This window comes from Rana temporaria, chromosome 12, assembly GCF_905171775.1.
Source record: "Rana temporaria chromosome 12, aRanTem1.1, whole genome shotgun sequence".
In the NCBI taxonomy this organism is placed as follows: Eukaryota; Metazoa; Chordata; class Amphibia; order Anura; family Ranidae; genus Rana; species Rana temporaria.
In genome coordinates, this window is record NC_053500.1 from 112307337 (window position 1) to 112334673 (window position 27337).

Below are 27337 nucleotides of genomic sequence, written 5' to 3' on the forward strand. Positions count from 1 at the left end.
TTCCTGACAGACCCATCACTGAGCAGTATGGAGTCGCTGTCAGCTACGGCCCACTGTGACTGGACAGCCGTAGCCCAGTCATATGTGGGCCCCCTGAAGCATACAGCTCACCGGTCACCCCTGAAGCAATGGGGTATGTCATGGCCGGCCCAGTGCGTAGCTAAAGGCCTGCTCACGCTCGATGGCCAGACTGGGTAGACTAAGTTCTCCAGGACCAATGGGCCCCTAGGGTAAGGTGACCAGATTTTTAAAATGAAATCAGGGGACATATTTTTTCTTTACTAGTAATGGCGGCAATCAGCGACTCTCTGCCCGTCGCCGCCCACCTCACAGCCTCTCAAGTCTTACTCTCCGGGCCCCAGCTACTACTGGATGGGGAGCGGAGGAAGATCACTCCGCCAGGGAAGGCAAGGAGATAGGCAGGTGGCTGGCCAGGATTTGAGCCAAGGCAGAAGAACATGCGAGCGAAGCTGAATGGGCATGCCCCCGAAACCGAAGAAATATTCCCTCCGCTCAGCACATGATCATCAGAAAGGGGCACAGATAATTCGGAAAAATACACCCCCCCCCCCATGCTAGTAGGCACAGCGGAGCGGGGGGTGTGTAATTCTAATTTTTTTATTTTAATTCTGATTGGGCTAGGTTCAGGTAGCTGCGCTTGATGTTACGGCGGCACAGCGTATCGTATTTACGCTACGCCACCGCAACTTACAGGAGCAAGTGCATTATTCACAAAGCACTTGCGGCGGCATAGCGCAAATGGGGCCGGCGTAAGCCCGCGTAATTCAAATGTGGAAGGGGGGGCATGTTTTATGTTAATGTGTGATGACCTGACGTGATTGACGTTTTTTACGAACGGCACATGCGCCGTCCGTGTACATATCCCAGTGTGCATTGCTCCCGAGTACGCCGCAACGACGTATTGGTTTCGACGTGAACATAAATTACGTCCAGCCCTATTCGCGAACGACTTACGCAAACGACGTTAAAAACTCAAAAATCTGAGCGGGAACGATGTCCATACGTGACAATGTACCCTAAGATACGACGGCGTAAGAGAATTACGCCAGTCGGATCTTAGTCTAATGTCGGCGTATCTTGCTTTCTGAATACAGAAAGAAGATACGCCGGCGCAGCTTTGAATTTACGCGGCGTATCTATGGATACGCCGGCGTAAACCATTGCTGAATCTAGCCCATTGTCTTTGAAATTTCCCCTGCCCCCTATTAAATCCAATCTAGGGACAAAACCAGGGACAGACTTGGTCCGGGGACCGTGTCCTCAATCAGGGGACTGTCCCCTGAAACTGGGGATGTCTGGTCACCCTACCCTAGGGAGCCAGGTCCTTCTCCTACACTAGACAGAAAAAAACTGAGCTGCTGAGTGCAGCTTTGCTATAGTTACATGTTTTTTAAATATCTAACATGTCTGCCTAGTCCCTTCCTAATAGACAAAACATAACTCTAATGTCAAGAGTTAAGGAAGCTGTTTCACCACTGCTGCCAATTCAAATCAATGGGACAGCGCGGCTATACCGCTGGCAATGTGCTGCTGCAGCGCATTGCGGGCGGTTTTAACCCTTTCTCGGCTGCTAGCCGGGGGTAAAACCGCCTTCGCTAGCGGCCAAAATGCGCCGCAAATCCACCCATAGCATCGATGGTAAAAATAGCAGAGTTTTACCGCCGACGCTATGAGCGGCTCAGTGTGAAAGGGATCTTATAGCGCAAAAAATAAAAAGCACAGAGGTGATTAAATACCACCACAAGAAAGTTTTATTTGTAGGAAAAAAGGGACATCAATTTTATTTGGGTACAGTGTCGCAGGACCGCGCAGTTGTCAGTTAAAGTAACGCAGCGCTGTATCGCAAACAATTTCCTGGTCATGAAGAGAGGTAAACCTTCTGGAGGACAAGTGGTTAAGCAATTTTTATTTAGAGGGCAAAGGACTGTATTTCGACAGACACTCCATCTTCAGTGTGCTTTCGTGCTTAGAGATTTTACTAATTAATATGTACTTTAGCAACTCCTTCAGCATCCATTTTGGATGGATAAAGACGAATTTTCTGTGATAATTTGTATTGCTATTGACGTCACCACCAGCAGCCATTAGATGAAGGCGACGATGTCCGCAAACAAGATGGCGAGCGGGAGGCGTGGCCTATACGCTGGGTCACGTTGTCGCACGCCGTCCAATGAGCAGCTGAGTATTGAGAAGCGGAGAAGGCGGGTCTGGTGTTAGTCGTAAAGTGAAGCGGCGTCTATAGAGCGGTAAAGGGAGTGCGTGAGTGTGCGAATTGTGAACGGCAGGTGTGTGAGGAACCCGTGAAGGAGATAAAGGAAACCCGCGAAAGACTCCGGTGAGTGCAGCGTCTTTCTCACAGGAGCGGCCTGGGCCTTCCTCTGTGCACCGCGTACATTGGTGTGCGCTGCAGGCCGCGCCTGAGGAGAGCCCGCCACATTTCCCTCCAGTGTGGGCCGTGTAATGTGTCCGGCTGGAGACCTCCCAGCTTCCCTCACGCAGCATTGTGGGTCTCCCTCTTTTGTGTCTTTAAAGGCCTAGTCCACCAAATACTGCTATTAGGGATGTGAAGTCCGTCGGTCATTGTTGTTAATTAGCAGACATGAAAGAAGTGGTCACCTCGTGGGCCTACTTCTAGTTGTATTCAGGGATGTATATGTAATATCTGTATACACTAGCTGGGGGGACTATGGGAGGCCATAGACTTTGTATGTAGATGTATGCTTTGTTTGCAGCTTCACACGACCATGTGGCTCTAGTGTGATGTGTGGTGCTGCAGCCTGTATGTGGAATGGCTCCCCCAACACACTTTAAGCTAACCTATTCATTTAAATGGGCTGCAGAATGTACAAAAAAAAAAAATGTAGTGTGGGTATTACTTTTTGGTGAATCACGCCACACCAAACTGCATGGTGCTGTGGTACCGTGTGATTTGGTGGCCGCAGATGCAGCAATGCATGCAGGAAATGCGCCTTTTCATGTGGTATTATTGAACTGATCCCCCCCAGACTAGGTCCATAGGCGCGGTTCACACACTTCTGTGTTTGGTTTGGCACAGCAGCCCGTTCACCCTGAATGGACTTTTGTACCTGCAGGCAAAAGGTCTCTGCACGTTTTTTTTTTAAGCGGTAAACCGTTGGCTTTTATGTGATCCGATTCCCGTGCCATTTGGCACTGCGATCTGATCTGGGGGTGGGAATAACTTTCTATTGACACCCGCAGAGAGCTGTGCGAACTGCCTGCGAGTGACTTGCGATTAGGGTGACCATGTGTCCCGGATTGCCCGGGACAGTCCCGCATTTTGCAGGTCTGTCCCGGGCACAATTATTCCAGGACAATACAGTGTCCCGGAATGAAACTGACACAGTTACCCCCCCCCCCGGGCAAATCTGATGCCCCCTAAAAAGGCCGCCACATCACCACTTAACTCACTGACAGTACTTGTCCTGGCCGGGAATGAATTAAGGAGCGCATTCCCACCCCGTGCTTGTGATTGGAGAAATCGTAAACACTGCCTCTTGTGTCCAATCGCTGTGCTGTGATTCATTACAGCACAAGCTGATTTTTGGGAGGGGAGAGTGTCCCTGAATGGTAGCTTGGAAATGTGGTCACCCTACTTGCGATGCAGGAACCTGTATCGCATATGTGTGAGCCCAGCCTTAAAGGGGTTGCAAAGCTTTGTTTTTTTTTGTGCATTTTGGTTCACTTACCCCTTCCTTCAATTTCCCTTCTAAATGTTTTTTTTTTCTTTGTCTGAATTTCTCACTTCCTGTTCCTCCTCAGTAAGGATGAGCTCCGGGGTGTTCGCATAGAACACGTGCAGAGCCCGTCAGGAAGTGTGCATGGCGCTGCGCTAATCGCAGCCAGGGAGACATTGTCCCGATGCTCGGCTGCAGGGATCGTGAAATGTCTCCCTGGCTGTGATTAGCGCAGCGCCGTGCACACTTCCTGGCGGGCTCTGCGCTTGTTCTATGCGAACACGCCAGAGCTCATCCTTACTCCTCAGTAAGCTGTTCTGGCTGACTAACCCTCAGACAGAACGGCTCGGATGATGGGGACAAGCTTACTGAGGAGAAACAGGAAGTGAGAAATTTGGACAAAGGGGGGAAAAAAACATTTAGAAGGGTAATGGAAGGAAAAGGTAAGTGAACCAACAATGCACTAGCTTAAAGGAACCTATTTATTAAATAAAAGACAAACTTTTACAACCCCTTTTTAAAGTGGAGTTCCAAGCTTTTTTTTTGTTTTGTTAAAAGTCGGCAGCTACAAAAAGTGTAGCTGCTGACTTTTAACCACTTACCCCCCGGACCATATTGCTGCCCAAAGACCAGAGTACTTTTTGCGATTCGGGACTGCGTCGCTTTAACAGACAATTGCGCGGTCGTGCGACGTGGCTCCCAAACAAAATTGGCGTCCTTTTTTTCCCACAAATAGAGCTTTCTTTTGGTGGTATTTGATCACCTCTGCGTTTTTTATTTTTTGCGCTATAAACAAAAATAGAACGACAATTTTGAAAAAAATTAATATTTTTTACTTTTTGCTGTAATAAATATCCCCCAAAAATATATAGAAAAACATTTTTTTTCCTCAGTTTAGGCCGATACGTATTCTTCTACATATTTTTCGTAAAAAAAAATCGCAATAAGCGTTTATTGATTGGTTTGCGCAAAAGTTATAGCGTTTACAAAATAGGGGGTATTTTTATGGCATTTTTATTAATATTTTTTTTACTAGTAATGGCGGCGATCAGCGATTTTTTTTTCGGTATTGCGACATTATGGCGGACACTTCGGACATTTTTGACACATTTTTGGGACCATTGGCATTTTTATAGCGATCAGTGCTATAAAAATGCATTAGATTACTATAAAAATGCCACTGGCAGTGAAGGGGTTAACACTAGGGGGCGGGGAAGGGGTTAAGTATGCCTGGGTGTGTTCTTACTGTGGGGGGGGGGGGGGGTGGCTTCACTAGGGGAAACACTGATTTTCTGTTCATACATTGTATGAACAGAAAATCAGCATTTCCCCTGCTGACAGGAACGAGAGCTGTGTGTTTACACACACAGCTCCCGTTCCCCGCTCTGTACCGAGCGATCGCGTGTGCCCGGCGGCGATCGCGCCCGCCGGGCACACGCACGGGAGTCGGGGGCGAGCGGGCGGCGCGCGTGCGCCCCTAGTGGCGGCTAATAGGCAGGACGTCCATTTACGTGGTCTCGCCTAGGAGAGCCACCTTGTGGACGTATTTCGGCGGTGCAGCGACGGCAAGTGGTTAATAAATGGACACTTCCTGTTCCACGGTCCAGCGATGCGGCCGCACAGATCCCCCGGCAGCTTCACGGCTGGCGCGAGTCACGCTGAGCTCTCCCAGTGGACAGGCAATCTTTTGGGACGTATGACGTGTCCCGGAAGATTTCCGAGTGAGGGGCCTACTAGGAGAAGTGGGACAGGAAGTCCCACTCAAAACTAGTCTCCCTCCCCCAAAAAATTACTTGGCAAATATGGCACGTAAGGGGGTGAAGAGTAGGCAGAAGTTCCACTTTTGGGTGGAACTCTGCTTTAAAAAGAGAAGTATAGAATTTTTTTTTTCCTCCACAGTCATACTTACCTAGGTGGATGCAGCACCGGGAACCAAGTGATCGAGCATCGCCGTTCACTTGGTTTTCAGAGCTCTGTGAGTAACAGCTCATTGGATCGCTGAGCTGTACAGGGGGCAGAGCGGATCCAGACTCTGGGTCAGAATGCCTGGAATGAAATTGGTGACATCAGAAGACACATCGGACTTCGGCTCTCTCCCTGCTGAAAACGGGTCACAGGAAAGCAAAATGAATTGCACTCCTGTGATCCTTAGACGTACAGCCAAACGTTTGTGCGACACAGCAGCCCGTTCCCTTGAATAGGCTTCTGTACCTGCAGCCCCCGAAGTGCTCCTCTTTCCTTTCCGCCGCCATGTCCCTTCGGGTATCGCCCGCTCTGGCGTTGTGACTGGCTGGAACGGCGATGACGTCACTCCCGTGCATGCATGCGGCACTAGCATGATCCCCTGCATGATCCCATTCATAAAACCGGGGTGCTCAGTGTGCCTGCGCCGTAGACATCGGTGCAGTGTTTTCTGCAAATATCTCCTTAACCGTGTAGGAGATATTTCTTGCACTTACAGGTAAGCCTTAATCTAGGCTTACCTGTAGGTGCAAGTTGTCAAAGTGGGTTTAAAGTGAAAGTCCATACAAAATCTAAAATTCCTGCATCTATAGACACCAGGGATCCAACACTTACCTCTCTATCCCGTTAAAGAAAATGGTTCTACCTTTTTTTTAAGCCAATCTCCAGTGCCAGAAGCTCTGCAGAGGACACAGATGACAACGGCTGTGAAATTACGTCACCCATAGGCCTACTATTGGGCTTACGTTGTCCTTCGTCTCCTCTGCACTCATCTACACAGAGAAGCTGTGACAGCTCAGCGTGAGATCCAGGAGGAGCGCATCAGCACGGCTTCCAGAAAGGTATGTATACAAATGTTTTTCTTTACAGAGATAGAGAGGGAAGTGTTAGATCCCTGGTGTCTATAGATGCAGGGATTTTAGATTTTGCTTGGGCAGTCCACTTTAAGGTAAGTTGCGTGCTAGCACATTACAACAGTGCCTTGCAGGGAAATAAATAAAAGCTGGCGGTTTACTGCTGCTTTCAAAATGTGCAGAGACCTTTTTCCTGCAGTTTCAGATGCCCATTCAAGGGAACGGGCTGCTGTGTCGCACAAACGTTTGGCTGTACTTCTATGGATCACAGGAGTGCAAATCATTTTGCCTTCCTGTGACCCATTTTCAGCAGGGACTGAGCTGAAGTCCGCTCTCTGCTGATGTCACCAATATCAGTCCAGGCATCGTGTCATTCCGACCCCAGTGTCTCGATCCGCCAGACTTTCGGTGAGCTCTGCCCCCTTCACAGCTCAGCGCTCCAATGAGCGGCGAGGGAGACACACGGAGCTCTGAAAACAGAGTGATCAGCGATGTTCAATCGCTCGGTTCTCAGTGCTGCATCCACCTAGGTAAGTATGATTGGCGGTGGGGAATCCTTTACTTCTCTTAACTGGGTTCACACACATGCAATGGTTCCCGCATTGCATGTCAATCGCAAGCAGTTCACACTGCTCTATGCTGCAGACGTCAATAGAAAGTTATTGACACTATCAGATCAGATCGTAGTACGAAGTGCAAAATGGTACAGAAATCGGATGGCATGGGTGTGAACACCCAATGCCATCCGATTCCAGTGCGGACCAAAAAAAGTCCTGTACTATTTTGGTCCAAATGTGATGCAAATTCAGCCATACAAACTGTCCGAATCCACATCGCCTGTGATCTGCACAGCAATGCGGTGCGAATCACATGCAATGTCTGGTGTGAGCCCAGCCTAAAGGATAAGTGCACCCCAACACTATAATCTTTACATCTACAGACATCCATCATCTAACACTAACCTATCTAGCCCTGTAAAGAAAAATCTGTATACAAACTATTTTTGAAAGGGGTTGTAAAGGTAAACCATTTTTTTCCCTAAATAACGTCCTTTACCTTAGTGCAGTCCTTCTTCACTTACCTCATCCTTCCATTTTGCTTTTAAATGTCCTTATTTCTTCTGAGAAATCCTCAGTTCCTGTTACTGTCTGTAACTCCACACAGTAATGCAACACTTTCTCCCTGGTGTGGAGTGTCGTGCTCGCCCCCTCCCTTGGACTGAGAGTCAGGACGCCCACTAACACACAGCTCCTTTCTCTATCTGCAAAGTAAATAGTGCCGTGACACTCCTGCTCGCCCCCCCCCCCCCAAGAGGTTTTCTCCACACCAGGGAGAAAGCCTCGCATTACTGTGTGGAGTTACAGACAGAAGAACAGGAAGTGAGGATTTCTAAGAATAAATAAAGACATTTAAAAGCAAAATGGAAGGATGAGGTAAGTGAAAGAGGACTGCACTAAGGTAAAGGAAGCTATTTGGGGAATTTAATTATTATTATTTTTTTTACCTTTACAACGCCTTTAAGCCGTTCTGACCTGATCCCACGCTGAGCTGTCAGCTGCGGCTTTGCTGTTGAGACTGGTGCAGAGGACACAGCCAGCAACGGAAGCCCCATAGTAACTCTATGGGTGACGCCGCTCTCCATTAATTTCACAGCCGTTGTCAGCTGTGTGCTCTGCAGAGCTTCCACCACTGGAAACCGCATCGGCTCCAAAAAAGGTATGTATACAGATTTCTTCTTTACAGGGCTAGCTAGGTTAGGCTTATATTGTGGATGTCTGTAGATGTAGCTTTTTTAAGCATTGGGGTGGACTTATCCTTTAATACTAAGCCCTCTAGCAGCACGCTGACCGTGCTTTAAACTTCACCTGGTGCATGCGTGAGGGAGAGTCATTCGCAGCACAGGACTATGAAGGAACGGCACGGGTATGCATGTAAATGTCTCCTAAACAATGCACGTTTAGATGATACTATGGGGTTTATTTACAAAAGGCAAAGTGCACTGGAAGTGCAGTCACTGTAAATCTGAGGGATAGATCTGAAATGAGGGAAGCTGCTGATTTTATCATCCAATCATGTGGAAGCTAAAATGCTGTTTTTTTTTTTTTCCTTGCATGTACCCCTCGGATCTGCAGCGACTGCACTTTGCACTTATAGTGTTAAGTGGATTTTCCTTTAGTAAATCACCCCCTTGGTGTACCTAATAGGTAAGCCTTATTGGCTTGTGGGTGAAAATCAACCAAGGGAGTTTACTCCCACTTAAAAACCGCAGCTGCAGGGAAATTTCCTGCAAACGGACTGCATGCTTAGAAAGCGGTTCTTCAACCTTAAAACAAATAATTAAAAGTCGGCAGCTACAAATACTGCTGAATTTTAGGCCTCACGCGCACTGGGTGCTAGTAATGTTGACTGTATGAGTTTGAGTAGCGTTTAGTTTTGCTAAAAAAAAAAAAAATACTCCCACAAAAGCATATGGCTCAAATACTCAAAATAGCCAAGTTTTTCAGCATTTTTAAGCTTTTGTCAGTGTTCTAATGGCCAGTTCACACCAGACGCACTTTTGTGTGCTTTTTTTTTTTTTTTTTTCTGCACTAAAAATGCATGCACAGTGTTTTCCATGTATTCCAATGGCTCTAGTTCATGCCATGCAGTCAGTTATCAGTGCAGAACTAGAGCCATTGGAATACATGGAAAACGCTGTGCAGAAAAAAAAGCACACAGAACTAAACGGAACTGCGTCTGGTGTGAACTGGCCCTTACAACTGAAACTCCTCTTAAAACCCACTAGTTCTGTTTTAAAAAATAAATACATTTTTTTCCAGACAGAAAACGCTGATAACAGCCTATGTATGCATGGACACATAGGATAACATGCTGGGCAGTTTGCTAGCTGCAGAAGAAAAAATGCTTGAAGCCAAGAACAGCAGCTGTAAAAACATCCAGTGTACTTGAGGCCTTAAAGTAGAAGTCTGCCCTAAACACTAAAATCCCTGCATCTACAGACATCCATGATCTAACACTAACCTATTTAGACCTGTAAAGGAGAAATCGGCATTGGATCATGGATGTCTGCAGATGATTTTAGTGTTGGGGTGGACTTACACGCGATCACGTGCTGTCCTCACTCGGGCTGGCTTTGCAGGTTCAGGCAGCACTAGATATCTTATTTTGCTTGCATATGCCGCTGATTGGGAACGTGCACCACTGATAAGAGGTATTGGAGACCTGGAACGGAGAAGAGCACGAACCTTAGTTTAGCCCTGGTTCACATTGGTACGTTTTTGACATGTTAAATTGGCGGCATTTGCCGGCAATGGCACAGTCAAGAAACCTGCACAGATGTCTCTGAAATCGTGGTCAAAATCGGGACCACCAATGCGTGAGTGAAATCGTGCGAGTTCAGCTCAACTCGCACAGCTTAATTCCCGCGGCCCAGTGTGATCCCAGGCTTACCCTGATTGGGGGACTGCCTAGTTAGACCCACTGGTAACACTGGTCTAAGTATAAGGTGACCTGCCTCTTTTTACTGGTGGAGAATCACGTTTTAGCATTATTATTCAGCACAGAGGTGGAAGATCAAGAACACAAGGAACTGTTAATCCTTTTATTAATTTTGGATTTCTTTTCTTTTGGACTCACTATTTGTTTTGGATTCAATATACTGTAATACCTTGGATTACGAGCATAATTCCTTCTAGAAGAATGCTTGTAATCCAAAGCACTCGTATATCAAAGCGAGTTTCGACTTGGGAAATAATGGAAACTCAGATAATCCGTTCCACAGCTACTGCTTGTTTATTCTGTACCGCATTTGGTCAGAGGTGCGGGGGCGCCGGAAATACTTGGGAACATATTGTCTCCAGGCCCCTCGCACCTCTGGCCAAATGGGGTTCTGCACACAGGCCTGAATCCTGCTGGTCTTGCCAGACAACGCTCACAAAGCGGGTCAGGATTTATTTATTTTTTTAAATGTGCTCTTATTGCGAAATTTTTGTAAACCACGTTACTCGCAAATTGAAGTTCCACTGTAGTAACATTTACTAGTTGTTACCTTTTTTAGAATAAATAAATTATGTGCAACAATGTTGCATCTATTTTCATGTGGTGATCCAGGCAGTAAGTCTATTTTTCAAAAAAATCAATCTGTCCTGCAGAAAGTATTGGTTACAGAGATGAGACAAACCCATTAACACTGGCATGGATGCTTACAGTAATATGTAAAACCATTATCCCAAAAGGAAAAAAACTATTTGCTGTAACTGATTATAAAGTTCTTGCAATCTGCTGCGGGTGTCAATACAAAGTTAATGATGGCCCAACCGCAGGTTGCAAGTGTAGTGTGTTTACCTGGAAAAATGGAAAGAAACTGCGCTAAAACACCAAAAACAGAAAAAAAGAGGAAAAGGGACCTACAACCAAATGACAGTCTATTCACTCCGAGAGCTGCAATTAGCATGTAAACAATAAATACAAGTGAAAAAATGTGAGAAATATATAAATCGCGTTGACTCTAAACAAAAAAACTTTTTGAAAGCGCAAAACTGTGAGTAATGATATATATGGCTCATTGCTATACCAAAATGATTGGAGTTTGATAGCCACTGGAGGCGCTATGTGGCAATCTCAGAACCCCCTCAGTGTTAATTAACGGTGATATAAGAAATACCAACAAAAGAATAAATTATATACATTTCAATCAAAAAACATATATAAACCAAAGCTAAAAATGGAAATAAAAAATAAGATTATATTAGGAAATTGTAAACTGACTGTAAAGTCCATAAGCTTTGGCAAGTGTATTCTCAAACACCCGTGCTTTGTGCTGAATTGCATCTAAGTAGAAAACGTGTCCAAAGAAAACGGTGATATATCCTCCACCAGGCTATGGATTGGCTCCTTACTAGATCTCCACGATCCCTTATTATAGGGGATCATAAACAGCATGCAAAGAGTAGTCACTCCTAGTCACGTGGTTCAGACGTATATGATCGAATTGGGTCTCATTCACAAGTGATTCCACCGGCAACAATGCCCACCATGTAAAAACAATGATAGCTCCACATAGGGTATTAAATGAGTAAAAAAGTTTTATTTTAAAATGGTAATGCACTTGCAGAAATGCAGTTAAAAGATCGCCTTGAATCTAATGTGCCGGCCGGAACACAAATTCATAGACACCCGTCCAATGGGGAACGTTTGGAGCTTCTTGGGTGACGAGTGTTTACCTGCACCGGATCGCATGGTACATAGCAATTGTAATCCTGTTGCGGTGCAGCTCAAAGTGCATGCACTACTTTGGTGCGACTTGAGTCCATTCAAAACCTACTTGACTTGCACAGGAATGTAGTGTAGTTCTCGTGCGATTCACATGCAGTTCAAATTTTTAACCTTAGAAAGGAAAACTAATGGTTGGTAAGCTACATCATATTCGATTTTTGGGTTTAATACTGCTTAAGATAAAATAATGCTTAGTGATCCTGTAATGGGGGGGAAATGAAGCCATCAATGCATGAATCTAGACAGGATGTGGCTGCAGAAGATCCAACAGCACTGTGATGCAACAAAAGATGAAGAAGGTATATTTTTTCCATAAAAAGCTATTAAGATACTAAATGCCTTCCATTTAGGATTTTGGTTTTACCTAAAGAATAATTAAGGGCAAAATATTTCTTCTTATATTTGGTGTTGGGTTACAACCTCGGGTCAGGTTTTTATTGGTCTGCCTTTTTGATGGGAAGATTTGCACTTTCTCTAATTGTCCTGATCACCAAGGGTAAAATGAAGAAGGCAAACTCTAGAGTTGGCACCAGAACAAGAATGGAGGGGAAATCCTCCAATGGGGACACTTGTTCCTGGGACAACTAAGAGAACATTTCCCTCACATTGACGAAATGGCATCTCACTTCCTGTTGAGTCTACAGAAAAAATTTTTAAGGAAAATTTATTGGTGCTTTAAGCTCTTCCCGGCTCTATTTAAGATGGTGGGGGAGGCGCGTGGTTTATTGGATTGAGATATTTTTGATCTGCACACCAAGTTCTGTGACCTAAATTTTTTAGTACCTGATCATCACAGCTCACTGCTCGGGCACATAAAAATACAGTATATGCCATGTCTACACTGCAGGACTGCCTTCAGATGGTTTGCAGTGCATTGTGTAAACATGCAGACACGTGTTTCGCTGCAAAGCAAGGGAGCTCACTTGAAGTCACTAGAAATAAAATTACGGGGGGGGGGGGCAGAAGGTAAACCATACCGTGTGCTACAAAATAAGGAATCACTCATACGGAACGAGCACCAGCCCATACTCTATTATCAAAAAAATAAGTTAAATCTGAAATATTGCATGTTCATGTCTGTTTTTTTTTTTTTATTGGCCAGCAGTTGTAGCTTTAGGCTTCTTTCCACATCTTTATCTGGGGGGAAAAAAAGGTGTTTTATAACAGAGATCAATTGCTGCAGGTGAAATTTAATCTTGGAAATGATTGCTTTTATTCCTGTGATATTTCTAGGTGTCATTGAAAGGCCCGTCTTACCAAGAGGAGATAATTACTGGGGCGACCCATTTTTCTCTGGGAATCCTTTGTCATATGCTAAATGTTTTTGCAAACAAATTGTTTACATATTGTAAAGAAAAAAAAAAAAAAATTATATTTTATATATATATATATATATATATATATATATATATATATATATATATATATATATATATATATATATATATATATATATATATATATATATATATATATATATATATATATATATATATATATATATATATATATATATATATATATATATAATATAATTTTTTTTTTTTTCCTAGCAAGGATGTCGGCTGCTCTTATCTGTTTTGAGACTAGAATATAATACAAGTTGCATATGGGCTGGGCAGTGTTCAAAACCATACAAAGGTGGTTCGCAGCACAAAAAAACAAAACTTTTTTTTTTTAATATATTTTTAATACCTTTTTTATAAAAGGGCTCCACAAATTCCAGATGACAGATCGTCATGGTGTCTAGAAATTGCATTCTGGCACTTGGGCTTCTGTCAGCCATTCACTGTTGGCACCAGGCCGTTCTGCAATTCTGGGTAGGGGGTGGCGTGTACCCACCCAGCTGCAGTCTCTGCCTCCCTTACATGCCGATCACCAGGTCCCGACCAATGATATATGGCCAGGTCCTGCCCATTGTCGGTGCGAGTGAAAGTTAAATTTGTAACTTTTATATAAAGTACCTTTTTAAATGTCTTTGTTTTACATGTATTGAAGTTTTTTTAGTCTGTCCTCTGGTCAAGCATAAGTCTTGTCATTTTGCATATTTACACGTTACATCGTTGGGTGTTTTTTTTTTTTTTTTTTACAGTGTTTAGTAATTTATGAACATCAAGTGTACATTTTTCAGTATTTGCTAATTGCATACACAGGCTCTTTTTCCTTTTGCTGGTTAGTTATGCTCTTTCTCATTGAATTAATTGTCCTGAAAACAAAATACACTCCCTACAAGGCTAAGTTATCTCTGCAAATAGAAATGTAGTAATTGTACTGAACCACTGAAAGCTTCTTTTCAGCCCTGGTTCACATCTACACGGTTTCCCTGCAGCTTGAATGGGCTGCTGTACCCACTGAGAACACAGGGAAAAGTTCCCTGCACCTTTTCAGAATACATGGCTGCAGGAAAACTGCATATTGCAGTGTGGTTTCCAGTGCGTGGGGGTGCCATTAGGATTATTGGTATTTTATTTATTTCAGGTACTTGTATAGTGCAGTCAATTTACACTTTTAATTTTATATTGTGCATTTACATCAGTCGCTACCCTCAAGGAGCTTACAATCTAAGTTCCCTAACTCACATTCATGCATGCTAACATCAATTTAGACAGGATCCAATTAACCTTCCAGCATGTCTTTGAAGTGTGGGAGGAAACCGGGGTACCCGGAGGAAACCTACGCAGGCACAGGGAGAACATGCAAACTCCAGGCAGGTAGTGTAGTGGTAGAGCTGCACAAATCGTTAAAAACTTGTGATCTTGATTCAACCCCCCCCCCGACATCTCCAATGCAGAGGAGACGCGCTGTTGCTTTAATCCCGCGATATCTCGCCGGTCATGTGACTCGGCAAGCGGGCGGCAACGAAATCTCCACTGCACACTGGGGAGCAATCTCTCATAGTTTAATATGAGAGCAGCAGGAGGGAGGAGGGGGGTTGCGGGCACTGACACAGGGGCAGACAGCACACTGCACACGCGCGGGATAGAGCCCCAGCATTCACCGCATCCCGGAAATAAACAGTGGTGGGCTTCAGGAGTGCCCACAAACAAGATGGAAACGTCCATCGATCGGTTTTATAAAGTATCCTTTTTCGGGAAATCGGAATGATCGCGGCTGTATATACAGGACTGGTGAGTACAACATTAGTTATATCAACAGCAGAAGAATAATATTTAAAAAAAAAAATCGTATTCCCGCAGAACCACCACTTTAAGAGATGATTGGCTCCGCCCTCTACAGGAAACACAAATTGGCTACAATTTAAAAGGCCCCTCCCTTTCCTCTGACTCTCAGTTGTTTTGTGTTTCCAGACCCTCCAGGAGCACCGACACGTTTTTAGTTTTTCTTGGGTCTGGTAACTGTGTCTGGTGGATCCCCCCCCCCCCCTTCTCTAGCATCATCCAGTACTGGTTGTGGCCAATTCCTGGGTGTTTAGTCCATGTACTTTCTGTCTAGAAGGGTTCTCCATTAGGGGGTACTTGCTTACCTGGTGGTGAAAGTGGTGGCAACCTCCCTTCAGTTTTTCCCCAGCTCTGCCTGTGTGGAACCTTTTCTTCCTCGTGCTTCGCCGAGGTTTACCAAGATGGCGTCGGAGGACTTCCGGTGACGCGGCAAGATGAAGCCGGAACCGAAAGTCACGTAACACACTTCTGGGCACCGTGTTTATAAGGAACACAGCGTGATCCACTGAGAACATGCTTCCTGGGGGTACAGTCTGCTGAAACACCGGACAGGCGCATTTTAGCAGGACGACAGCAGCCTATCTCTCCGGCCGATCTCCACTCACCTTTTATGGAGCTTGAGGACAGGTCTGAGGATGGAGCACCCGCTTGCATTGAACCAGCGGCAGCCTCCAGGTCCCATACTGCCCCCAAGGTTAGTCCTTGTCTGTGGTTCTACAGCAGGGGACCTTTTTGTATGCACCTTCTTTATAAACAAAAAGAGCTAAAGGGTGGGACTTTGAATGAAGCATACTGCTAATTAAAAGAGCCAATCAATATATATATAAATTATTTTATTAATACAAAAAAGGCATATATACATATGTAAAATAGTAGCATTTTATAATGGGTCGTAGTAAAAAAAAAGTCTAAACGATACATAGGGGTACACAATTGTCTCAACGTATATACATAGTAGCAAACCTTGGGTATGTAGACAGAGATTTGTAATGGTATCATGTAAGCAAAGTAACAGTGGTAGATTGGTTCATTAAAATAAAATGGTAGAATACAGATATTAAACAAAAACTGTGACATATAATCACATGGGAGCTCTATTCGTTTCGTGGTTACATACCACTCGTCAGGAGCAGATACACAGTAAGGGGGTATCTAGAATGAAGTAGAAATGCCAAAATAAGAAGGTACATAGGGAGAGGTAAAAGCACAGAAGAGAGGGGGACATGGAAGGTCCCAGAATATTCTCACCTATCTGTATTGTATGGTTACAACTATAGGATGGTAGCAGGCAACTATAGAATGTCTTCTATAATTGCCTGCTACCATTGATATCATCCTACAGTTGTACCATCTTATCATTTTTGACATTTCTACTTCATTCTAGATACCCCCTTACTGTGTATCTGCTCCTGACGAGTGGTATGTAACCACAAAACGCGTGGAGCTCCCATATGATGTCAGTTTTTGTTTAATATCTGTATTCTACCAATCTACTACTGTTACTTTTGTTTACATACCATTACAAATATACATACCCAAGGTCTGATATCTATATCTATCTATCTATCTATCCTCTATTTTATTCACACACATGTTGAGACAATTGTGTACCCCCCATGTATTGTTAGCCGATATATGATGCCGATTATCAATTTTTTTAAGGTGGCACTGGTTGGCGACACTGGCAGGTTTCACACTGAATTGATTTTGTCAGTGTCGGTTATACTATATGTAACTGAATGCATAAAGGAAGCGGCGGTGATGTCGGGTGGGCGGGACCGGGGGGGGGCAGGGCCCTGCAGCTATCAAACAGCAGCCAATGATTGGGCTGCTTAAGAAAGGGGGTGGGGCCCCATACACATAGCGGCCCACCCAGATACCATCCAATTGCCTGGTGTTTGATAGCTGCTGGGTCCCGCCCACCCCTGACATCACTGCTGAATTTTGACAGCTCCTCTCTCTGCATTCAGTTACAAACACTGAGCTGCTCAGTGTTTGAAACTGCCAGTGGAGTGTGGGGAAGGGAGTAGTGCAGTCAGTAATTGGCCAAATTTGCACAAAAATTGTCCGATGCCAATTTTTCTTAAAGGCCAAATATTGTCCGATTTTTATCAGTCGACCTCTATTCTGCATCCAGGGCCAACCATTCGTAGGTAATCCACTGTATTTGTGATTAAATGCAAGCGTTTGAGATTTAGGTACAGGAGCTGTCACCCACAGCTAATTTCTGGCCCCAATCGCAAGCTTGAATTGGGGCCTTGGTCCAAGTTCACACAATGCGGTTGCATGACCTGCACCCTTATCAAAAAACATCCTGCTGTTATATATGGTTTAAGCACTGTTTATTGCCATTGCAACGCAAATTACAATGAAGTATTTATCTAACTTCTTGAGATTCTTGGTATTTTTGGAGGTCCCCTTGAAATGGAGAACCGTTTAGAAGACCTAGGTCTTAACCAAATTGACATGTGTGGCAAATAAAGCAGCTAAAATACGTCTTACACTTTATTGGGCTTCAATAGCTTTGTTGTTTAAAAACACTTTTAGCATTTCTTCCTCTTAAAAATATCCTTTTCCTTCCGGAGTCCCCACTGGATCACTGGTGGTACTGATGGCTTTAGGAGATTGTTTTCTTCAAAACACCTCATAGTTGCTAGAGGTCTTCGTAATGACCCCCTCCCCCAACAAATTTGATTCAGGAAATCCTCTGCCACAATTTGTAATCTGATATCCACCAGTGACGGATGTTTTTAAAGTACTACTAAACCCAGGAGCCTGCATCCACTATATCTGGTCTCCCACAGTACACGGAAATGTAAATACCTTCTTCTCGTCAGCAGTATATAGCAGTCTTGTAACTTCCAACAGTGTCTGGTGAAAGGTATTCAGATCTGGAAATACAAAAATCATGTGTATTTTAGGTATATCCTTAATTTCACTCATAGTTCATGGACTTCCTTAAAGCGGAGGTTCACCCCTACAATATACTTTTTCCCCTTAGATGGATGCTCGTTTTGTCTAGGGGAATCGGCTAGTTGTTTTAAAATATGAGCAGTACTTACGGTTTACGAGATGCATCCTCTCCGTCGCTTCCGGGTATGGGCTGCGGGACTGGGCGTTTCTATTTTGATTGACAGTCTTCCGAGAGGCTTCCGACGGTCGCATCCATCGCGTCACGATTTTCTGAAAGAAGCCGAACGTCGGTGCGCAGGCGCAGTATAGAGCCGCACCGACGTTCGGCTTCTTTCGGCTACTAGTGACGCGATGGATGCGACCGTCAGAAGCCTCTCGGAAGACTGTCAATCAAGAAGGAACGCCCGCTCCCGAAGACCCATACCCGGAAGCGACGGAGAAGATGCATCTCGAAAACGGGTAAGTACTGCTCATAATTTAAAACAACTAGCCGATTCCCCTAGACAAAACGAGCATCCATCTAAGGGGAAAAGAGAAAAAAAAACTTCATTGGGTGAACTCCCGCTTTAAGGAAAAGTCTGCATGAGCCCAGCCTTTTAATCCACACTGATGCTATACTTGGCAGGCTCCTGTAAAAAAAAAAAAATAAGCACATTTATTTTTATTTTTTTTCCACTGCAATAATGTGTGTTTTTAAAGGTGATCTTAAAATATAGTATAATTTGCTCCCCCATGGGAAAAACTTTCTAATCCCCCTTACGTGATCGATCACTGGATCAAAAATCTTTTGGTGTTTTTACTTGTAAATGTTAATGGCCAGTTTATATTCCATAGATTCAGGAATGCATCCAGCATTTGTGTAAAACAGTCAACTGTGCTGGCCAGACCTAATTCCTGGGGGAGTCTAAGCCACATTTTCACAGGTCTTACTGTGGAGAATCCTTTCCATGGGAGGATTAAACTTATTTTCCAGTCACAAAGTGTGCCCCTTTGTCTTTTGTAATGACCTTAAAGTGAATACCTATCACCCATTTAACTGCATGGCTATTCATACATGTGGTCATATTTCCCCTTAAATGGTCTCACAGGCCAACAAATCTTTTGGTGTCTCGAATGTTAAACCTGTTCCTGGGTATATTTGACCCGCTGATTAAAAAAAATGGTAGAAATTTTTCCCTATCCGCTCCTAGTTTGAGATGCAGCATACATGTCAAATACCAAGCCCTACTCTTGGCCATCAAAAATCTGGTTATTTTAATGCTGTGTTTAATTTAGTTAAAATGGCCATAACCTTTACAGTGCCCGATCTGCAAGAATAAAAACCATGAGAGCGGCAAAACACACACACACACACACACACACACACACACACACACACACACACACACTTTACAATCAGAGCTTTATAATACAGTTAATAACTTTGGATTCTAAAGTGTAAATTTACAGTTGGGAGTATGTTTGTTTACTATATCTGCCATTTTGTACACAAACTAGGTGACAGGAGAACAAGTTGATCAGCAAGATCTTTTTAAAAACTGACACACATTATCTAATTTTGACCAGATCTAAGAAACTAGAGCTGATGCAGTCTAGCCAGTGCAGTTTTCTGAGTTTGCGCCCAAAATAACCCCAGGCTGTTGGGCTGTTTTTTTTTTTTTTGTTTTTTTTTTCTTTTGTTTTTTTTCCTTCTCCCCCTTGTCTGAATCAAGTAATGGTGAAACTGCTATCAGTCTTTACCTTGATACCTTTTGTATGATAATGGGATTGACTTTGACTTAAACGTTTTTAATATATGTCTAAAGACTTATAATGGTTTTTAAACGACTTTAGTTTGCAGTTCACTGTGGTCACACAATACTGTAGAAGAAATTGCATATATTCAAGTGGTTGCTGTTTTGACCACTAGGTTTTCATCCTTTGTATTGGTTACTTGGTAAATTAACAAACATGCATAGCTTGGCCTCTCACAGAAGACCAAAATTTATTTTATAAAACTAAAAAGTTATTTTTTTCTACGGTGAATCTTCCGCTTTGGAATGCGTGCACACAGCTTTGCTGAAAACTTTACGAAGTCTGCATTTTGGAAAGATCGCTTATCTTGTGTGTTTGTCATGTGTGATTTTGAAATTATTATATGCCTGGCCATTTTTTCTCTTTTGCGAAGTTCTTTCGGAATATGTCAGCCATGTCTTCTCGAAGGGGTAAGAGCAAGAAGGCGGCAGAAAACCTGATAAAGAGTGAAGATCCCAAAGATTTAGAACGAAGAATTTTTGTCGGCAATTTACCATCAGACAAGATGAGCCGTAATGATTTTGAAACCCTATTTTCTAAATATGGAGCAATCACTGGTTAGTAATGGTTTGTCATTTTAACAGACTTTCATTAGAAGCGCCACTGTAACTTGTTTTTTCTTTGTAATTTTGCATAATTCTTAAACCGGGGCATAGAGACTTTCTATTGGGACAAAAGAGGAAAATAATAAAGTCACAAATCCAAGGTACAGGAACACCGGATGTGCAAGTTATCGCTGCCTGTCTTATTATGAGAATCCAAAAATTCCCCACTCCGGGTACAGGAAACAGCCGAAAACATGCACACGCTACTGTATCCAAGCAGCCACCACTCACAACTTAGACTTTTAAGAAACCTTGTTCCTGACACCTCCCGTCAGTACTCTGCCCTTGAGTAGACTGGTGCACACAAGGAGTAATAAAAAAACCAAATGAAATATTCTTTGGTGAGCAGTGCACAAAAAGTTACAAAGAACAGTTTTAAAAAGTCATATGTGTACACACAGTATTGGGAAAAATTAAGTTTCAGAAAAAATTATTGGCTAGAACATTGTTGTTCATGTCCCCTCTGCGATGACCTTGATCGGGTATGATCTGATTATGGCTCTCAACCTTTATACTTGAGGGATTACAATGGAGTTGCTGTTCTCCCAGCCTGTCCAATTGTATGAAAGGGGCTGAATGCATCTTGCCCAATTGGCACAGGAAGTCTTTGACATCTCATCTTTATGCATTCAGGCTCTTGCAAAAAGTTTTATGTATATGCGCTGTATGGCATGAGGATTATGCGTTTTACTCTTCATAATGTTGGAAGAATTTGAAATACAGTGCATCTGGAAAGTATTCGCAGCGCTTTGTCCACATTTTGCTATGTTACAGCCTTACTTCAAAATGGATTAAATTCATTATTTACCTCCAAATTCTACAAACCATACCCCATAATGACAACGTGATAGAAGTTAGTTTGAAATCTTTGCAATTTTTTCCTCAATGTGCCTCTATCTGCACAAAACCCGCCTGTGCTCGGAATCGGCCACAAATCTCTTAATAGTGCGATGATTACGTTTTCGAGAAATATCAAATGTTTTCATACCTCGTCCAAGGCATTGTACTATTTCAATCTTTTCGGCAGCAGAGGGATCCCTTTTTTCTTCCCCATATCTGCTTAATAATGTAGAACACCACCCTCCTTTAGTAGTTTTTTCCTGTAATTTGGCTCACCCGGCAATCTAATTATCATAGGTGTCCGAGATTTTCAGTGATCAAAAGAGCCTTGAGACACATTGCCATCTATGAGTTAAACTGGAAAAACAAAATGTTTAATCTTTGTGACACTTAAATAGTTTGCATAATTTGGAACAGGATGTATATAAGGTCCCACAGTTAACAGTGCATGTCAGAGCACAAACCAAGCCATGAAGTCCAAGGAATTGTATGTAGACAGGATTGTATCAAGGTACAGACTCTCAGACCATGAGAAACGGAATTCTCCGGTCTGATAAAATAAACCTTGAACTCTTTGGCCTGAATGGCAAGCGTCAGGTCTAAAGGAAACCAGGCACCGCTCAGCACCTGGTCGAAATCATCCCTACGGTGGAGCATGGTGGTGACGGCATCGTGCTGTGGAGATGTTTTCAGCGGCAGAAACTGGGAGACTTGTCAGGATTGAGGGAAAGATGAATGCAGCAATGTACAGAGACCTCCTTGGTGGGAAAACCTGCTTCAGAGCGATGTGGGCCTCAGACTGGGGTGAAGGTTCATCTTCCAACAGAATGACAACCCTAAGCGCACAGCCAAGATAACAAAGGAGTGGCTATGGGACAACACCGTGAATGAGTGGCCCAGACTTGAACCCAATTGAACATCTCTGGCGAGATCTGAAAATGTCTGTGCACCGACGCTCCACATCCACCCTGATGGAGCTTGAGAGGTCCTGCAAAGAAGAATGGGAAGAATCTGCCCACAAATAGGTGTGCCAAGCTTGTAGCATCATACTCAAACTTGCGGCTGTAATTGGTGCCAAAGGTGATTCCACCAAGTATTAAGCAAAGGCTGTGAATACTTATGTACATTTTTTTTTAAAATAAACTATTTAGAACAAACACTTCATGTTGTCGTTATGGGGTATTTGTTTTTTGTACGCTTTTGTAAAATAATGAATTTATTTATTTTGGAATAGGCTTTAACCTAAAATGTGGAAGAAGTGAAGATCTGTGAATACTCCAGATGCACTGTACATTAGTCTCTGACTAGGTGGGCACATCACTAGTTGGTGCTAATTGGAATGTAGATCCATACACTGGTATGCAGTTTATTTTGTTAGATTATACACATTTGTATATGCATGACCATTGGGGATTTATTCTCCCCGCAGTTTTAGACGTTCCCTGGTGCATATAATTTTGTTCATCTGAAGCCAGAAACAAAATGGTGTTGCCTTCTGGCTGTAACATTTGTTAATTTTCCAGCCGTCTCCATGTTCCGTGGCTATGGTTTCGTGCAGTATGAACGCAAAGAAGATGCAGATTCTGCTTCCAAGGGTGAGAATGGTCAGCTTTATAAAGGGTATAGATTAGGTAAGGCAAAACGACAAAGTTGAAAAAAATATATTAAATAATTGCTTTTAGGATGCCAGTTTCTTTTTAACCTTTTTGCCTTCTGATATCACTGTATATCATTTGTTTAAGGCCTCATGCGCACTGGACTTAAAGCAGTATTAAACCCAAAACGTATTGCCACTTATTTAGAGGTGGTGGCTGCATTCATTTTCTTTTCGTTGGCTTTTTTCCCCTCTGTTGATGGTGGTCTTCCAGTAACACACCTTTTGTATTGGTGAGGCACAACTTTAGAGGAATGATAACAGGAGGGACAGCAGCATTGTCAGTCTGAGGGGAGGGGAGTGATAAATGTATTAGCAGATTTAGAACCACTAACAAATTTGAAGCCAAACTCCAGCTCACAATTTGATAATTTACAAAAGTTTTTTTTTTTTTTTTTTTGGGATAAAGGTTTTGCATAATTAAAAGCTGATAATTTTAAGCACCCTGTTAAGTGGTTTGTCTCCTCAATGTAAACTGATGCATTCTGTGGGAGACCTTATGCAGACTTGCTAGCAGGATCACAAAATGAAAATAGAAGGAAGAAAGCCTAAAAAGGTAAACTAATGCAGCCATCATATTTAGGAATTGGTAAGCTGCACATTAGTTTTTGCTTTTGGGTTTAATACAGCTTTAAATGCTGCTTTTACATTGCACACGGGACGCCAGTGAAAACTCTGCTAAACGCATGTTTTTTAAAGGCTAAAACCAGTGTTTAAAAACGCCCGTTTTGCCGCGAATTTTGCGTCGTTTTACAGTGTTTGCGTTTTATAAGCGTTTAAACACCATAAGACCCTCCCTAAGCTCAAAAAACAGTATTATTTAACCATTTCAGCCATTTTGTGAGACCAGAGTGAGTAGCAGCTGAGAGGGCAGCAGTCTACTTGTATTTAGCGTGTCACTTGCCACATCACCTGCCACAAGTTGTGGATTATCCACTGGCCACATCACCTGCCACAAGTTGTAGATTATATACTTGCCAAATCACCTGGCCACGTCACCTGCCACAAGTTGTGGATTGTCCACTGGCCACGTCACCTGCCACGTCAACTGGCCATGTCACCTGCCACAAGTTGTGGATTATACACTTGCCAAATCACCTGGCCACGTCACCTGCCACAAGTTGTGGATTGTCCACTTGCCACGTCGCCTGCCCATGTCACCTGCCACAAGTTGTGGATTGTCCACTTGCCACGTCGCCTGCCACCTCACCTGGCCACAAGTTGTGGATTGTCCACTTGCCACGTCGCCTGCCACGTCACCTGGCCACAAGTTGTGGGTTGTCTGCAATGCAAGCTATTTTTTTTAATGGTTTTGCATCATTTGCCATTTTTGAGATTTCTAATGTAAAAAAAAAAAGGTCACCTTTAAAAACGTCCATAAACGAAATCGTGGCAAAATGCCGGTACCGCGTTTTGCCGCGTTTAGTGGCGTTTTGCATCTGAAACGTGGAAACTTTTGCGTCTGAACCCCCCCCCCCTTTTTTTTTTTTTTTGCTTCTGAAAAAAACGAGGATAACCGCAACTGCCGAAAAACGTGACTGTGTGCATGGACACATAGGATAACATTGAATGTGAAAAAGCTGTTCAACTGCCTCTGAACACGCGTTTACCAGCGTCTCGTGTGCATGGGGCCTTATGCAAGCCTGTGTAATTCCTAAACACTTACGTGTTTGCATGTGTATTGAGTGTTTACAGGTTGGGGGGCACACACACCAAAGAAGTGGAGCTGAAGAGCAAATAAAATGCTGAACGTGCCTAATACATTCCAATGGCCAGAATAATGGAATGTTTTGGCCAATGGAATCCAATGCATGAACTAAAAAAAGGTTTTGGCTTTTTTTTTTTTTTTCCAACTTTGCTCCTCCCAGGAGTTCTGCCGTTCAGAGGGGCTAAACAGAATCTCTGTGCGCATGAGGCCTAAAGGGAAATTGCCTGTCTGAGAAGGATTTTGCCTCTTGCTACCCTCTGGCTCAAAATATTGGTAACCTGCAGAGGATGGGTAGCGGCTTTCTGCAATACTTTTTTTTTTTTTTATAGGAATTTTCACAATCAAATGAGGAATTTCCATATCATTTTTTAAATCCTCTTCACTTGTTGATATGTTATGAATAAGGCCTCATGCACTCTGGACAATTTTGGACGTTTTTACAGCAGCTGTTTGTGGCTTCAGATGTATTTTTTTTCCCCTACAGTCCTTAAACTCCCCATCATGTTATCCTATGTGTCCATGCACACAGGCTGTTATCAGCAGTTTTTGATATTAAAAAGAAAAACCCCAAACTAGTATAGTGGGTTCTGAGAGGAGTTTTTCAGCTGTAAAAACTATCTAACGTCACCGCCGCTCACCAGCGTTTTTAACGTTTTTGATCCATTGAGGAAAAAAAGCTAAAAAACTCACTGCAAAGCTACTGGAGTTTTTATAACGTTATTTGAACGTCAAGTGTGCATGAGGCCTAAGGGTGGACATTTTTTAGGAAGAAGTGCAACTGTACATGGTACAGAATGTGTTAACGTTTCTAGGCAAATCTCAATTTGGTTCAACAATCGGAACACTAAATTCCATAATAAATATGAAAGGGAAAAAAACATTCACTTGTGTCGTCTGTTTTTGGATGCATTGTTTGCAAGAAAACCAAAAATGTCGTAAAAAGGTCAGGGCTAAATTTAAATTAAACCATGCAGTACATGTACATTTTCTCCATGTTTCTAAGTTAAAATATTGCAAGTGCGGAAAAATACTAGTTAATGTGCCAGGAATGCAATCTGCTCTTAATTTCCTTCGGTGGATGGACACCACATGCCCTTTTCGGTCATCACCAGTTACCTATTTGAACCACACCATATCGTTCCCTCCTCATCTCTACAACATAGAGATTGAGTCCAATATGAGGGCAAGAACTACTTTATATAATAAGTGCAAGGCTGCTTTTAATGTCCGACACGAATAGCGTATTTGCACCTCTCACTGTTAGAACAAACCCTTTTTAATAGTATTTACATTTTCAGTCTCTACAATTTAACAATCTCTCACTTTTTTGGGGGGGGGCACAAAGCAACCATTATTTACAACGCACTTTCATTGGACACCGGTACCATTTACTTGTTTGGTAGTAATATAGCTGAAGCACACATGGAAAGGTTTTCACATGATTACAGTACTGTGATTGTAGCACTTTTAAAATATGGCAGAATACAAATAATAAAATAACTCAAGTCAGTACAGTGATTTGCTGTATTGCTAATCAATCAAACATATATTTTGTTTTATCAGTCCACTTTAAAAATTCAGAGCTCTTCTGAGGTTAATATGAAAAGAAAAACGGTATTCGTGAGTCAAGTGAAATATGATTTGAGTAATTTAAAAACAAACCGTAGACCTCGGTTACATTTTGTGTTTTAAATTTTTCTTTTAGATTATGTAATTTAAGTATAGGCATAACACTTTCAAGAGTTGTGGCTGTAAGGGTTTGTAGATATTGCCTTGTATGGCCACTTTTTTTTTTTTTTTTTTGTTCTGAGTGAAAAGGATTTTTTTTAATGCACAATAGTTCATTAAGTGTACAAACTCATATAGTGGCTGAGCATAATCTGGAATCCAAGCTTTCTATTCACCCCATTCTTCAGTCATACCCAGAGCTCTCTTCCTTCATTCATTTGAATCCTTTTTCACTGAAAAACTTTAATAGAAAAGCTACTGCTAGACAGTTTCTTCCTTTTTTTTTTTTTTCTTTTTGTCCTTTTTGTCAGTTTTTTTTGTTCTACTGTCTTGTAAATTTTGAATGAAAGTTAAATCTCTACTCCTTGTCAGCTTTTTGTTGACTTTGGGGAACAGAATGTGAAGAGCCAAACTTCTCATGGACCATAAAACCTGGCCAGTTGTAAACCTTTCTCTATTAATTATCTCAAGAGCAGTCAGAGCTCCACATTTGAATTTGCTGTAGCTAGGCATTTTGGGGTTTACCTTTTTCAGTATTCATTTGCTTGGTGCCTTTTAACATTTGGTCTCCCTGTGCTTTGTTTTTGTGGGGGTTTTTATCATAAAGTTTTTTTTGTTGCAATCTGCCAGGTATTTAAGTAAAATAGAAATGTCCAGGTCTCTTTTTAGATGTTTGAGTCCCTTTTTTATATTTTAATCTTTTTACAAAGCAAAAAATGGCTTAATCCCAGACCTTGTGATTTATGGTTGTATTTATTCAGCTACAGACTCTCAACTACCTGTACTTATCACCAAACAAGGGAGGTTGATAGGCATCTTAAATGTATCCTTTTGAAATGCCTTTTTATTTTATTTTTATTTATAACTGCATTTTTTTGTAATTTGGCTAAAGGGGGCCCACCTATGTGAGCTGCCTGAGACTCTGCATGTCTCCAGTACCTAGAAGGGGCATAGCACAATGAATTGTTACAGATTACCTAGGCTTGGGTTTTTTGACCTGCAAAGCCTTTGTTAAAGCAAGTAAAAGGTAAATATAGTTTGTACTATGCTCAGGTGCAACCTCTTTGTATCACCATTACTATTCTCCCAGCCTTACCTGCTTAAAGCGGG

The 27337-nt window shown here is 42.7% G+C and overlaps 1 protein-coding gene across 4 annotated transcripts in view; it reads left to right on the forward strand.

Annotated features, from left to right (window-relative positions):
• Positions 1-2182: 2182 nt before the first annotated feature.
• Positions 2183-27337, forward strand: part of NCOA5 (nuclear receptor coactivator 5) — a 43178-nt gene continuing 18023 nt past the window's right edge. For 2 of the 4 annotated variants that reach the window (XM_040330196.1, XM_040330197.1), the window contains exons 1-3: positions 2183-2356; positions 20066-20249; positions 22661-22768. In XM_040330196.1, coding sequence (XP_040186130.1) covers positions 20078-20249; positions 22661-22768 — 280 coding nt within the window. In that variant the 5' untranslated portion in view covers positions 2183-2356; positions 20066-20077. The remainder of the gene's footprint in view (positions 2357-20065; positions 20250-22660; positions 22769-27337) is intronic. The other 2 variants (XM_040330198.1, XM_040330199.1) reach the window with 2 other exon arrangements.